Source organism: Borostomias antarcticus (genome assembly GCF_949987555.1).
Source record: "Borostomias antarcticus genome assembly, chromosome: 5".
Classification (NCBI taxonomy): Eukaryota; Metazoa; Chordata; class Actinopteri; order Stomiiformes; family Stomiidae; genus Borostomias; species Borostomias antarcticus.
In genome coordinates, this window is record NC_140238.1 from 11,152,614 (window position 1) to 11,168,773 (window position 16,160).

The 16,160-nt window shown below is 48.2% G+C and overlaps 1 protein-coding gene across 7 annotated transcripts in view; it reads left to right on the forward strand.

Annotated features, from left to right (window-relative positions):
- The window catches only part of gphna (gephyrin a), a 28,276-nt gene extending 12,161 nt beyond the window's left edge, over positions 1-16,115 (forward strand). For 4 of the 7 annotated variants that reach the window (XM_084438589.1, XM_084438590.1, XM_084438591.1 and 1 more), the window contains 12 exons: positions 2,013-2,105; positions 2,362-2,537; positions 3,662-3,720; positions 7,474-7,627; positions 7,734-7,855; positions 8,074-8,161; positions 8,396-8,469; positions 9,236-9,300; positions 12,605-12,706; positions 13,103-13,206; positions 13,859-13,955; positions 14,953-16,115. In XM_084438589.1, the coding sequence (XP_084294715.1) occupies positions 2,013-2,105; positions 2,362-2,537; positions 3,662-3,720; positions 7,474-7,627; positions 7,734-7,855; positions 8,074-8,161; positions 8,396-8,469; positions 9,236-9,300; positions 12,605-12,706; positions 13,103-13,206; positions 13,859-13,955; positions 14,953-15,086 (1,268 nt within the window). In that variant the 3' untranslated portion in view covers positions 15,087-16,115. The remainder of the gene's footprint in view (positions 1-2,012; positions 2,106-2,361; positions 2,538-3,661; positions 3,721-7,473; positions 7,628-7,733; positions 7,856-8,073; positions 8,162-8,395; positions 8,470-9,235; positions 9,301-12,604; positions 12,707-13,102; positions 13,207-13,858; positions 13,956-14,952) is intronic. The other 3 variants (XM_084438592.1, XM_084438594.1, XM_084438595.1) reach the window with 1 other exon arrangement.
- Positions 16,116-16,160: the final 45 nt, after the last annotated feature.

Sequence of the window (16,160 nt, forward strand, 5' to 3'; positions counted from 1 at the left end):
TACACACACACACACACACACACACACACACCTGTACTCGGCACCGAGATCATCAACTACAGAGGTACACACACACACACACACACACCCCTGTACTGGGCACCGAGATCATCAACTACAGAGGTACACACACACACACACACACACACACACACACACCCCTGTATTGGGCACCGAGATCATCAACTACAGAGATACACACACACACGCACGCATGCACACACACACACACACATACACACACAGCAGAGGCTCATGCACATACATGCACAAACACACAGACACACACACATACAGACAGCACAGGCTGGCACACAAACAAGATCACACAGAAACACATATACACACACTCACACGCACACTCACACTCGTGTCATGCCTGTAGTCTCATCCTGTCTCAGTGATGTAGTCTGTGTGTCCCAATCATGGCATCCTAAATCATCAGCATCACTGTCTCCATGGTTACTGTTTGTCTTCTGGGAGAGGATGACATCACTAGAACCTCCTGCGGTGATGAAGATGATGATAATGATGATGGTGATGGAGATGATGAAGTAGCCCCCTAACCTGTGTGTGCCCTAACCTTGACCTCTGACCCCCCTGAGTGGCTGCAGACTCAGGAGCGGCAGAAGTGGCCCCTCCCCCTCCTCGTAAGTCTGTCTGGGCTCCGAGGGGCGTGGCCTGGAGACAGACTCCGCCCCTCCACGTCACGGCAACACAGGCCCACAGAAGGGCTGGTGCCCACGTTACCATGGCTGCAGGTCTAGCAACCGGCCTGGCGCCCTGGCAGCACCCAGGTCAGTGCCGAACCCCACCCACCCCCCCACCCCCCCCCTCCACCTGCACGGCTGATCTTGGGGAGGCCACAGCAGGGTCATGTCACCTCTAGGCCAAAGGGGGGCGCCAGAGGACCGGACCATGGCTGTTGCTGCTGCTGCATGATAGTGCAGACTCCATGCTTGCATGTGGCCCAGACGGTTAAGACAGAGCTGACCCCAGACCAGCACCCAGCCAGGCCTTTCCCTAAGCCAGGGCTTTACACCAGTCCAGAGTTCACCTAACATGACGCGCGCCAGATGGCTTGTTTCACTCAACCATCTGGGAAAACTTCTTTGGAAACTGTTTGGAGTTTGAAAGGGCAGGCACTTTCAAAACTACTTGGCAGGTGATTGAATGAGCCATCTGTCTTATCACCGTCTGTCACGGGCAAATCAAATTCTTACAGTCCGGAGCCAAAGCTAGTCAGGAGAAGAGCGAAAACATCTTTTCCACAGAGAAAAGCCTTCAGTGTCATTCTTCGCAATTCTTTCAATGAAGAAATACTCTCCAGTTCAGATATAACTGATGCTATAGCAGCATCTACACTAACCTCTGTAGGAGCCGCCATTGTTGGTTTAGAACAGTTGCTTCTCGCTGTCGACACATCTAAACCCCGCCCGGCATAGCTGCTAGTATTTCCTCAAGGAACGCTCATTGGCCGATCAAAAAATGAAACGGATCTCTATCGAGCTTTTCCAGACTGATGAGTGGAGTGAAACAAGGTGAACTCGCGAGATCAGGATGGTCTCACCAGGTCAAAGTTCACCAGGATAGAGTGTGTTTTCTCAGCACATCACTGGTCTCATTAGCTTCCAACACATAGCTCCCACTAGTTTCTTTGTGTGTATGTATGTGTGTGTGTGTGTCGGTGTGTGTGCGTGTGCGTGTTTGTTCCAGTGTAGTATCATGTGTCCCTGTGTCTGCTGCTCATTCCAGCAGTCAGTCATCATCATCATCATCATCATCATCATCATCATCCTGGGCTGCCATGGCATGGCTGACCATCACACATGCACACACGCACTTATGCCACACACACTCCACACACACACACACATTTTAGTCATACACGTCACACACACCCACACACAAACACACACAAACACAGCGTACCCTGCCAGCATGCAGATGCCATCCTGTGTAGTCCTCCTGACCGGGCTGAGTCCTCCTGTACTTCCTGTTTCCTGTTGTAGACGGGATGGGGCGGGTCCTGGCTCAGGACGTCTACGCCAAAGACAACCTCCCTCCGTTCCCTGCCTCTGTCAAAGACGGCTACGCTGTCCGAGGTGAGACACACACACACACACACACACACACACACACACACAAAGCCTTAAGTTTACAAAGCAGTTATAATGAGTTTATGATGGTGGTAACCACTAGAATACAGCTGAAGATCATACACCTGCTGTTGCCATGCCAATTTTATGTGTGTGTGTATATGTGTCTTTGCGCGCATGTGTGTCTGCGCACACGTGTGTGTGTGTGTGTGTGTCTGCACGCATGTGTGTGTGTCTGCACGCGTGTGCGTGTGTGTTGCAGCCGCGGACGGCCCAGGGGACAGGTTCATCATGGGGGAGTCCCAGGCGGGCCAGCAGCCCAGCCACACGGTGATGCCGGGCCAGGTGATGAGGGTGACCACGGGGGCGCCCATACCCTGTGGGGCGGACGCTGTGGTGCAGGTGGAGGACACCGAGCTGCTCAGGGAGTCTGAAGACGTGAGTCTGCCCAGCGCTCTGCTCCCCTGTCTCTATTGCTCTGTCAGTCCATCACTCTGTCAGTCTATCTGTCTATCACTCATGAGTCTATCTGTCTATCACTGTCTGTCCACTCCATCAGTTCATCAGCCCATCAGTTCATGAGTCTGTCACTCCATCAGTCTATCACTCCACGAGTTTATCAGTCTATCACTATTTGTCTATCACTCCATCAGTCTATCACTCCATGGGTTTATCAGTCTATCACTATTTGTCTATCACTCCATCAGTCTATCACTCCATAGGTTTATCAGTCTATCACTATTTGTCTATCAGTCTATCACTCCATGGGTTTATCAGTCTATCACTATTTGTCTATCAGTCTATCACTCCATGGGTTTATCAGTCTATCACTATTTGTCTATCACTCCATCAGTTTATCACTCCATGGGTATATCAGTCTATCACTATTTGTCTATCAGTCTATCACTCCATGATTTTATCACTCTATCTGTTTATCACTGTGGCCGGATTCCACAGGGGTAGTGGCATATATGGCCGTCCCTCCTAGGGTGGTTAGTATCATTTCGGCGCGAGGATCCATTGCTCTATAATGACCCTGTCTGGTGTCACAGTCACGGGCGTCAGGTAGCTGGCTCTCTCCCGGATCGCCGACCACCCTGTGTGACGGACCCTCCACAGCAGCTGCAGGGGACAATTGGACTATAGGTCGGGGGTGATTGGCTACCAAATTGGGTGAAAAAGAGATCAAATCTGAAATAAATGTATTAAAAAAGAGTGAGGCTTAGTTCTACTCCTCTATCTCTGTCACTCCATCAGTATATTACTCCATCTATCACTTTTATCACCAGTCAGACTTCTCTCTCTCTCATATCTCTCTACCCTATCTATCACTACCCCATCCCTCTTATCTCTCCAGTTCTCTGTCTCCCTCTTATCTCTCTCTATCATCACTAGACTCTGGGTGTGAATCTTACAGTCTACACCTACTCTTCTCTCTCTCTCTCTCTCTCTCTCTCTCTCTTTCTCTCTCTCTCTCTCTCCCTCTCTCCTTTTCTATCCATCTATTTCTATCTCTGTCCTTCAATCTCCTCTAACCTGGGGCTGGGGCGCGTTTGTTTTAGGGCACAGAAGAGCTTGAGGTGAGGATCCTGGTGCAGGCTCGCCCAGGCCAGGATATCAGGTGAGCCTAACCTAATACGCCTAGCTTCTACATGCTCTGACACACCAGGACATCAGGTAAGCCTAACTTGCAAGGCATGGCAAGTTTATTCGTACTTTTCCAGCGTGTGATGTGGCCACTGAAAGTGATCGAGATTCCATCCTCCGTGGCCAGCAGAATGGATGACATTTCCAACTCCTACATCAGAAAGTGGTTGGCCTCCCCTGCTGCTTCTCTGACGCAGGCCTCTTCGGCAAGAACGCGCTGCAGCTCCCTCCGAAGTCCATAAGCCTCGGATACAAACAGGAGAAGAGCCGTCTTGTACTTGAGCTAACAAAGTCTAGGGACGAAGCAGTGAAGGGTGCAGGGGTGACCGTCTGCATGGGGCGCAAGTGGAGGGCCCAGGAAGAGGTGGGCCAAGCCATCAGCAGGCTGCAACACAAGGAGGTCCTGGGAAGAGCTCAAGTCAGCTGGGCAGGGCTGGGCTGGGGAGAACCGGTATAGTTCTGGTCCAAAGCCACAAGGGAGCAGAGGACGACCATGGTTGTGGAAGAGGTTTCACAGGTGGAGCAGGATCGCTACCTCATCAAGGCTGTGTCCCAGGGCAAACAAGGAGCATGGACCCGCTGGGAGGACACCACCAACAGGGTCATAACCGGGGCAGACATCTGGCGAATTCCACAGTCACGGCTCAGCTTCCTTGTGAGAGCAGCGTATGACACTCTCCCTTGTCCCTGAAACCTCTCCCAATGGTTTGGAAGCAAGGAAAAGTGCCCCCTGTGCAGCAAAGTCAACGCAGGCCTCCAACACATACTATCGGGGTGCAACGTTGCACTGACGCAGGGTCGCCTGAGATGGAGGCACAATCAGGTGCTGAGGAAGTTGGCAGAGCAGCTGGAGGGATGCAGAGTTGGGGCAAACAACTCCTCAGATCCCCTTCGGCCAAACATCCCATTCGTCAGACCAGGAGAGGACTGCAGAAGGCAGCGGTGGGAAGACCAACATGTCTGCTCACTCCGGGAAAGAAATGGGAAATGCGCACCGACCTGCGCATTCAGCTTGTCTTTCCAACCGAAATCACACAGACAACACTAAGACCAGATGTCGTGATGTGGTCTGCAGCTGCCAAGCACGTCCTCATCATCGAGCTTCCCGTGCCATGGGAGGAGGGAATACCAGCGGCATACGAGTTCAAGCGGCTAAAGTACTCTGATCTGGCAGCGGAGTGCAGAGAGGGAGGCTGGACTGCGACCATCCACCCGGTAGAAGTCGGATGCAGGGGCTTTGTCGGGAAATCCACAATCCAGCTTCTCCGTGCTGCCGGGTTGATGGGGACAAGCCTGAAGAAGTCCATCAAGGAGCTGGCGGAGGAGGCAGAGAAATCAAGCTACTGGTTGTGGCTATGGAGGAGGGACATGAGTTGGGGCTCAACACCCCAATGAGGGCAGTTGCAGGGGGTGGCGGGGAGACGTCCCCACAAAGCCACTGCCCCCCCCCCCCACCTGGAGATGTACTGGTCTGGGGCCGAAACATCCATGAACGGTGGTACCAGCTGATGACCCTGCAGCTGACCCAAAGTGCACTGGAGGAGGTACGGCAGGAAGAGATGCCAAGCAGATAAAACACCATCTGTACCTCGCAACTGTAGACCACATTTCAGCAACAAGGCAATTCAAAGTGCTTTACATGAGACATTAAGACAAAGTTTAAGAAACACATTAAAGCTACATGAGATAACTCGGCACTTTGGCAGCCCCTCTGGTCGTGATAAAAACGGCACTGCGTTTTAAGAACCACACTTCCCACAATCCCCCACTCACTCGCTGTAATGATGGGAAAAAATTATAACAAACGTGAGTGACGCAGACTGGATTGGAAGATTGTAGCTACTTTCTGGAAGGATGGCTTCAATGCAGGTAAATACCGGTCTCCTTTCTTTTATGTGCATGTAGATTTTGTTTCGCGGGGCGACGTGTTTATTGTCTTCCTGATATTGTGACGTGTCACTTCCGTTTCCACCACAAGATTTCCCGCCAGTGTACTAGCCAGTACACCAAAATTCTAAAATAATAACTTCACAGGGTCTCATGCAGTCTCATGTCACGAAAATTATTTGTGGGGTCTTGCTAAGGCCAATTCATAAACTAATAGCAAGTAAAGGTGAATAATGAACCATAAAAAAGTTATCTATGAGCTAGTTAGGTATGAGCTTTAAAGGTCATATAAAATTAAATGCCAAAAAAGGACATAATGACATAACAAAATGTAGGAAAAATAAAATACAAGAATAAAAGTTACAGTGCAGTGTATGAATTAATAATTATTTGATTTAATAAAAAGCAGCGGCAAAAAGAAAAGTCTCTAATCTTGATTTAATATAACTGAGAGTTGCAGCAGACCTGCAGTTTTCTGGAAGTTTGTTCCAGATATGTGGAGCATAAAAACGGAACGCTGCTTCTCCATGTTTTGTTTTAAAGGACAATGCTCGTTTTTGACAACCTGGACCTTATTTACGACATATTATAAGACGTTTGACTCACCAAGATCACTTTGGTGTAGTTCGGAGGCATGTAGAAGAAATTTAAAATCCAGCGCGAGCCAGTATATCCATGTAATGGCGGTGGTGGGGGCAACGAGAATGCAGCTTCTAAAAATCTATTTTCTGCCGCGAAACGGTTGTTTTCATCAATCTGTCTTGATGAATCGCTAGTTGTGCTTACATAGAGCATAACTGTTGTGGTTTTCACATGCCATGATCTTTCGAAACGTCTTTCGAAACGAAATAGCTTCCTCACTTGCTCCAGCACTAATGCGCACAGCGTGCAATCGTTGCTCCAGCACGCTGTGCGCATGCGTGCTGGAGCAAGTGAGGAAGCTATTTCGTGTCTAAAGACGTTTCTAAAGATCATATTACAGAGGCATGTGAAATACCACAACAGGCCTATGCTCTCTATGTAAGCACAACTAGCGATTCATCAAGACAGATTGATGAAAACAACCGTTTCGCGGCAGAAAATAGATTTTTAGAAGCTGCATTCTCGTTGCCCCCACCACCGCCATTACATGGATATACTGGCTCGCGCTGGATTTTAAATTTCTTCTACAGGCCTCCGAACTACACCAAAGTGATCTCGGTGAGTCAAACGTCTTATAATATGTCGTAAATAAGGTCCAGGTTGTCAAAAACGAGCATTGTCCTTTAACTCTGCGGACAGAAAGCAGGCCTGTGCCAGACGACCCGAGAGGTCTGGATGGTTCATAGCGTAGCAGCAGATCAGAAATATACCACACTTAGCTTCTACAGTACATGCTCTCATACACCAAGCATGTAGAAAATCTATATACTATTACAGGTTGCAGAGGCTTCTAGAAAGCTATGTAGAGTATCACAGCGCTTAACACTAGGGTTAGGCCTTCAATTCTCACTGAGGCTACACATACTGAAAAAGTACTCCTATTGAAAAGTACACATACTGGAAAAAGTACTCCTACTGAAAAAGTACACGTTCTGAAAAAGTACTCCTACTGAAAAAGTACTCATTCTGAAAAAGTACTCCTACTTTCCCTACTGCAATAGTACACCTACTGAAAAAGTGCACTTATTGAAAAGGCCTGAATTTCCTTTAGACGGGGAATATTAAAGTACATATTTATTTAAAACAGACTGACTGTTAAGTTGTTTCAGATGAATGGCTATCATGACCCTGTAGCTGTGCTGTATTTAAAAACCAGCAGCAGGTGTGTGAGTGAGTGTCTCTCTGCTGCCCCTCGCAGGCCCATTGGTCATGACATCAAGCGGGGTGAGTGTGTGCTGGCCAAGGGGACCCACATGGGGCCTTCGGAGATCGGCCTGCTGGCCACCGTGGGCGTCACCGAGGTGGAGGTGCAGAAGTTCCCTGTGGTGGCCGTCATGTCTACCGGCAACGAGGTGCACACACACACACACACACACACACACACACACATGGACTTAGCTTCTTCTTTATGGCCTATTCCTTCTTTCTTTGCTCATCTGTATGTGTGTGTGTGTGTAGCTCCTGAACCCAGAGGATGACCTCCACCCGGGGAAGATCAGAGACAGCAACAGATCCACCCTTCTGGCCACCATCCAGGAGCACGGCTACCCCACCATCAACCTGGGCATCGTAGGAGACAAGTACGCCTGCACCCCCACCCCATAATAACCCCGAAACCACGACTACCTCCCTACCGCCACCTGCAGTCTGATGACTACAGTAGGATGTCATGATGATGACTTCCTGTGCAGTTTGAGGTCATGATGATGAGATCCTGTCAGTGGTGGTACACTGATGGTAGTAGAATCAGATGTTAGGGTGTAACCTGTCCCCCCCCCCCTCCTTCCACCCCCCCCAGCCCAGACGACCTCCTCAACGCACTGAACGAGGGCATCAGCCGTGCTGATGTCATCATCACCTCGGGGGGCGTGTCCATGGGAGAGAAGGTGAGGGGCCCAGTGTTCTGTCGTGTGTGTGTGTGTGTGTGTGTGTGTGTGTGTTTGTGTGTGTGTGTGTGTATATGCGTATGTGTATTTGATAACTGTGTGTGTGTGTGTGTGTATGTGTGTATGTTAATGTGTATTTGATAACTCTGTCTGTGTGTGTGTGTGCGTGTGTGTGTGTGTATGTTAATGTGTATTTGATAACTGTGTGTGTGTGTGTGTGTGTGTGTGTTGCAGGACTACCTGAAGCAGGTGCTGGACATCGACCTCCACGCCCACATCCACTTTGGACGGGTCTTCATGAAGCCAGGGTGAGAGGGAGGAGGGGGGAGACAAGTTGGAAGAGGGGAGGAGACAGGGAGGTGTGGAGGAGATAGGGGAGAGGGAGGAGACAGGGAGGTGTGGAGGAGATAGGGGAGAGGGGGAGGAGACAGGGAGGTGTGGAGGAGATAGGGGAGAGGGGGAGGAGACAGAGAAAGAGGGAGAGGAGACAGAGAGAGGGGAGGAGGAGACAGGGGAGAGGGCGACGAGACAGGGGGGGGGAGATGGGGAGGAAACAGAGAGAGAGGGGGAGGAGACAGACAGAGAGGAGGAGGAGACAGAGAGAGAGGGGGAGGAGACAGGGGAGAGGGGGAGGAGACAGAGGGGGAGGGTGGGAGACAGGGGGAGATGGGGAGGAGACAGAGAGAGAGAGGGAGAGGAGACAGAGAGAGAGGGGGAGGAGACAGGGGAGAGGGGGAGGAGACAGGGGAGAGGGGGAGGAGACAGAGAGAGAGGGGGAGGAGACAGGGGGAGAGGGGGAGGAGACAGGGGGAGAGGGGGAGGAGACAGGGGGAGAGGGGGAGGAGACAGGGAGGGGGAGGAGACGGAGAGAGGGGGGGGACAGGGAGGGGGAGGAGACGGAGAGAGGGGGGGGACAGGGAGGGGGAGGAGACGGAGAGGAGGAGACAAGGGGAGGAGACGGGGGATATGGAGTGGAGACATGAGGGAGTCAGATGAGGGAGTCAGGGGGAGGCTGTAACAGATGTATATACGATATTCAGTCAGATATTCTGACTGTCACCTCTCTCCCGCCAGCCTCCCCACTACGTTTGCCACCGTAGACATCGACGGGATCCGGAAACTCATCTTCGCGTTGCCAGGTATGTTCTAGCCCTCATCCCCCCCACCCTGCCCTGCCCCTCATCCTCATCCCCTCAGCCCCCCCCCCCCTCACCGCTTCCCATACCCTGGCTGACCCCCCCCCACCCCACCCCTCAGGTCTTAATCACAGGTGTCTTGCCTGTATCCCAGCCTACCCTTGCTGTCCCAGCCTATCTATCAGCTCCCCTGGTTCCTCAGTCCGTCTCAGACCCTCATATCCCCAGTCTTGTCCTCAAACTGAAGCCCCAGTCCGGCGCCCTTGTGCAGAGGCCGCCCTGTCCAACCCCCTGGTCCTCCAGCCTCCTCTCAGCCCGCCAGAACACCCCATCTCCCAGGCTGACCTGTGCCTGTCTCATCCTCAAAGCCCCAGTGTGGAGATCTGGGGCCATATTCACAGAACATCCTAAGCCAAAAAAGTTCCTTCTAAATGGCCAATAAATCCTTTAAAAAATAGTGGACGTTTCACTCTTAATTTTAAAAGGTAGCTCCTAAACACAGGAAAATGTAGGAGAAGTTTAGAGAGGCTAAAAGAAGTCCTAAGCTGCACAAAATCAGAGTCACAATTGGCTGCATACTTTGCAAACATGTAACTAGAAGTTGGTGAGGAAGTCACAATCGGGAGGGTTTTTGTTTAATATGAAGCCGCGGAACAAACAAACCAAAGCAAACCCAGGACACCAGAGATGATGCACCAACTATTTGTGATGTTTGGCTCCAGGGAAAGTAGTAGTGCAGTGGTGAAGGGGTAGGACTGTCACAGCCGTCAGTCAGCATGTACAGCACATATATAACCCAGACTATGCCCTCTCCACATATATAACCCAGATTATACCCTCTCCACATATATAACCCAGACTATGCCCTCTCCACATATATAACCCAGACTATGCCCTCTCCACATATATAACCCAGACTATGCCCTCTCCACATATATAACCCAGATTATGCCCTCTCCACATATATAACCCAGACTATGCCCTCTCCACATATATAACCCAGACTATGCCCTTTCCACATATATAACCCAGACTATGCCCTCTCCACATATATAACCCAGACTATGCCCTCTCCACATATATAACCCAGATTATACCCTCTCCACATATATAACCCAGACTATGCCCTCTCCACATATATAACCCAGGCTATGCCCTCTCCACATATATAACCCAGATTATGCCTTCTCCACATATATAACCCAGATTATGCCCTCTCCACATATATAACCCAGACTATGAATTTGAAGTGCTACACCCTCTCCACTTCCTCCCCATTGGGGCAGAGGTGGGGCTTTTTCCTCATCTCCTGAAGACCACAATCATCTCCTTTGTCTTGCTAGTGTTCAGGGTCAGGTTGTTGTCTTGACACCATGTCACTAGCTCTGACACCTCCTGGGGTTGACGTCTTTGCTATGGATGACATTGTGTCTCATGATCGGGCTTATTCAGAATGCCCACAGCGATTGGCTGATAGGGGATGAGCCCCTGTCTGTGAAATGTAATATGGTAGCCTACGTAGGCCTGCCGTATTCAAATCAAAAAACATTCCAAAATAAAAATACAGGCTAAGTTTCACTTATTAAATATGAAACCAAGCATAGTATACTATACTCACTAGTCAATTCAGCTGATTGTCCGCCTCACGGCTGCATCTTGTAAAATTAGCGGACATGCATACAGTATAAGCAGCCTTTCAACAGACTAACTTTATAGCCTACAGTAATATGGCTGATAATGACTTGTGACTTTGTACTGAAACGAAATCCAAAATGGATGCAACAGCTGTTATTTTCCCAATTTGTGAATGAAAGGATACCATTAAAGGACCATTTTAGAGTTGGGATAACTTCCATAACCAAATAAAAAGAGTGGGAATATGTATGCAAATAAATTATGTGCGCAACACTGATGACTGCGCTGGAATTATTTGGAGTTATAAGGGCACGATTGGGCAGAATTCAAGGAGCTGCCACAGGTAGGATATTAGAACAACTATAGCTACTAAACCATGTTGATTTGCTGTCATTCAGTGTGTTTATAGGCCTACACAAATGAACATGAATGTATTTATACATAAATTAATATGTCATTGCAGATTATTAACATGTAGTCTAAAATATGAAATATTTAATACATTTATTAGGAGTAGGCTATATAGCACCCAAGGCTATTGCTTGCTTATTGCATTTATTCTTGGGTGTAATATTCTAGCCTAAGCCTACTGACAGATGAGCCATCTATACCTCTAATACGATTGAGATATGCACATTGGTCTTGCTGCATAGTGCATTTCCCCATGGCCAAGTAGTGTTAGCGGCAAAATCTCTGCTTTTTTCTGTTTGTTGGTGAAGTGACTGCGTTCCTCACTAGCTCTATGATCATAATACCCCTTGCGATTAAGGCTGGGCCTTTTTAAAAGTTCTGTATCATGCAATATCTCCAAAATATTGACATGATTACAGAGTGGATTGCCGGGGGCAGGCATGTTGGATTGCTTGTGACTAGGTTTTAGTGACTTAGAAGTCCTCTTGATAGCCTCTAACTTCTCCCGGACTTTTTGTTTGTGAAATACTCTTATCCAAAAGATTAGAAGTCCTAAAATTCTGACTAACTCATCCATTCTTTTTAGGAGTTGCTCCTAAATCAGCGAGTTAGGACCAACTTTTTGCATTAAAATGTTTTGTGAATACCAGCGTCTGCAGCCCAGGCCACGGAGCCTCAGAGTGGAGCTCCAGTCTGAGGTCCTACTAGCGGGCCTTCTGTCCTGGCTCACTCAGACCAGTCTGAGCCCCCTGTGGAGGCCAGGCTGAGGCACTGAAATTTTGCGTGAGAGAGTCAACTAGACACCATCTTGGGTAACACCGTTGGTATGTGCAGTCACTTTGAATGGGGATGAAAGGGTAGGCGGAGCATGGGAATTGTAACAAGTCACAAAAATGGGCAGTTGCTCAAGAGCGCCAAATTGACATAAATTTCTGGAAAACTAGGTACTGTACATCTTCACATCTTCAGATATTTTCCAAGATGTCTTTTTTCATTAAATTATTTATTTTCTTTAGATGAAATTGAGCCATTTAGCAATCCAAGTTGGGTGGGTTGTAAGTTACACTAACAACCCATAACCGCCTTGGCAACAACTTTCACTGCGATCGAGTGATCTATTGAAGGGGATTGGTCAAAAATCTCCATGGTGTTACCTCACCTGTCCGTTGACTTACGGTAGACTGATTCACCGCCATTGATGCGTATCTCCTCAGTGTAGAGGGTCTCTGGCTGAGGTGACTGCTGTGTTTGTTCCTCCAAGGTAATTTCACCTTCAGAGACACTGGCGCCGCCCTGGTGGAGGCGGTGCCCCTCAGCGACAGCGAGGCCAGCAGACAGCCCGTCCCACCGCCCCCGCGCGGAAGTAGGTGTCCCTGGTCGTACAGCACCCTCAGTCCACCCCCCTAGTCCAACCTCAACCAAGCCTTAAATCAATCTAAATCCAACCTCAATCCACCCTCAGACAAACCTCAAACCAACCTTAACCGAACCTATGACCCAACCTGAACCCAAAGTCAAACAAACCTCAATCCGACTGGAACCAACCTCAACCCAACCTTAAACCAACTTGAACCCAACCTCAACCCAACCATACTACACCGACCTTAACCCAACCTTTTCCGAATTTGATTTAAACTTGCCCCTGAACTGAAAAAATCACCTCCTCTCACTTCTCTCTCTGTCCCCCTCTGTCTCTCTCTCCCTTTCTCTGTCTCTCTCCCTGTCTGTCTGTCTCTCTCTCTCTCTGTTTCTTTCTCAGGTAACCCAGTTTCAGCGGTGGTCACCTGTAACCTGTTTGTGATTCCTGCTCTGAGGAAGATGCAGGGCATCCTGGATCCTCGGCCCACCATCATCAAGGCCAGGGTGAGCACTGAGCACAAGAGCTGTGTGGAGTCTGGAGCCTGCATTAGTACTGAGGGTCCATCCTCAGAGCTGTATGTAGTATGGAGCTTGCATTAGTACTGAGGGTCCATCCTCAGAGCTGTATGTAGTATGGAGCCTGCATTAGTACTGAGGGTCCATCCTCAGAGCTGTATGTAGTATGGAGCCTGCATATCTATCTATACTGTAGATACTCAACTACACTCCAACAAACATTCAAATTACTGTCCAGTAACCCTAAAGCCTGCGGTACACTTGCTCTTAACTACCCGTACACATGTAAAAGATGGCTACCCCACATCTTCTGCGTTCCTTTGGGGCGTTGGACGCGGTTGGCTACGCAGGCCCTCCGAAATTAACGCGCCGCAGAATACGCACTTGTCTACGGGTTTGCGTTGTTAAACAGCAGCAAGAACACCGCGGGCTTAACCTTATCTAGCTGTGGACAGCTTGTTGGCAGTGTGAATGTTTGTAGATCCATCTTCATAAGCACCTCAAAAAAGTGTTGATGTAGTTTATAGTGTGTAGTGTACTTTTTTTAGTAGGTTTTGTAGTGTGGTACTGTATGTTGTTAGTCTGCTGTGTGGGCAGGAAGGATGTCATCAGTGTGCGCTGTGCTGTGTTGTTCCTGCAGCTGTCCTGTGATGTGAAGCTGGACCCTCGTCCTGAGTACCACCGCTGCATTCTCACCTGGCACCACCAGGAGCCCCTGCCCTGGGCACAGAGCACAGGTAGGACACACATACACACACACATACTGTACACACATACTGTACACACACACACACACACACACACACACATACTCATAAATACACACACATACACAGAAACAAAGACACACACAAAGATATCACACACACACACAGAACACAGATCTGGCACATACCGCCCACACACAGAGGTGACACACACACTAGCGGTGGGGGAAAATGTATTCACCTAAGAATTGTGATTCTAACTTTTACAATTATGAATCGATGCACAGATTACAAAAAAAACAAAAACACATTCATTACCATTAGCCCCCTTCCAGAAGAAGGCTGTTAGCATTTTATGCTGGTGAGCAAAGCTAGGGCGTTCTAATGACAGCACGATGGTGCCTCTGCTCTAATAACAATATTTCTGCATGCAAGTGTTCCATAGAGCCAGCAGCGAAGAAGAGGTTTAGAGTGCTCTCAGTTAACATTGTCATCATTAAGAAGGATGCGAAAAAACAAATGTACAGGTATAGCATTCTAAGACTATTAAGTGCTGGACACAAAGCTTTGGAATCATTTGAAGGATAATTTACATAACTTTGCAGAGGTATGCTAGTGTTGGCTTTAGAAAGTATTTCTCAAGCAAGGACGAACAGAAAATATGAGAGTATATGACCTTAGATAAGTAGAAAAACAGGCTACATATTAAATGTATGCATATCCCTTTCAGTTGTAAGTAAATAGGATTCAGTTGACTCAAGGTTTTTTTTCCCGTGAAGTGTAAATAATTTTTTTCCTGGATGTATTCAACTGTTACTGCAGTCAAATGGGGAAAAAGCCATTCAAAATCTCAATCTATCATATTGCATTGAATCAAATCGCAATAAATTGAGAATTGCGATGACATCCAATCATGACCCCAAGATTCCCGCCCCTAACACACACACACATAAACGCACCATGCCCCCCCCCCCCCCCCACACGTACTCATAATGATCTACTATGCCCTCCCCCCTCTCCCACCCAGGGAACCAGATGAGTAGCCGTCTAATGAGCATGCGCAGTGCCAACGGCCTACTGATGCTCCCCCCCAAGACGGAGCAGTACGTGGAGCTGCACAAGGGGGAGGTGGTGGACGTCATGGTCATAGGTCGGCTATGATGTCACTTCCTGGGATGGAGCAGCGCTGCATGTCCACATATCATCAAAACTATCCCATAATATGCAATGGCACAGCTAGTTTCTACTGAACTGGGATATCGAATTCTCAAAACACAATGAATACTGTAGGAGTACATTTATCACAATATGAATTTGAAAAAAAAGAAAAGATCATTGTATTTCAAGAAAGAAAAACGTAAGAGCTTTTAAAGTGAAGAGTATATGAAAATATAAGAGATTTATTCTGTAATATATCCTTATTATAATTATCATGATTATTATTATTAATTAATTAAAATGAATTAATTAATTATTGTTATTAATATTATCATATATTATATTATCAACTGTGTTCTCTTTCCTCCCATCTGCTTTGTGTGTTGAGTGCTAGCCCCTCTCCTTCCTATTAGTTGTAGCAGTAGTAGCTCCTCTGGAGACGCCCGTCCTTCTCTCACGGAGGATGTGGTGTCGGAGTGTGGCTCTGGCCGGAGAGGAGAGCCGTATCGTCCTGAGGGAGCGTTTAGGTGACATACACCTTCCCTCTAGTGCTTCTAGGTCTCACGCCCCCTCATAGAGCTCCATAATGGCATCATAGCCAGCTTTGCTTGTCGTTTATCCTGTGTGTAGTGTTTATGTGCGCGGTGCCAAACGTGCGGGCGTGGGCAAGGTTCATGGGGTCACCGGGTCACGAAGGCTGATCCAATCCTCCAGCTTCCTACCCCATCCCACCCCACCCTCCTCCACTTGCCCCCCTCACCCCACAACCCAGCTCTGGCACCCAGCAGCTGGGGAGGCGGGATGAAACCTTCTCTATCATTAGTTTCATCTTTCAGAAGGGAGAACCAGCTTATTTAAGTGCGGACTGCCTTTTTAAAAACTGTTTAAAACAATGTACAGAAAAAGAGTAATATTGTACAGAAATGTGACCAACGCTCTTATCTAAGACATTATCAAAGCAATGAGAGGTCATTGAAGAATTCTGTACTATAACATTTTATGTAATGATATTGAAATTACTATTAAAAAAAACCTTGGATCATTATGTAAAAAGCATGTCCAGTGTTTTTTTTTTGG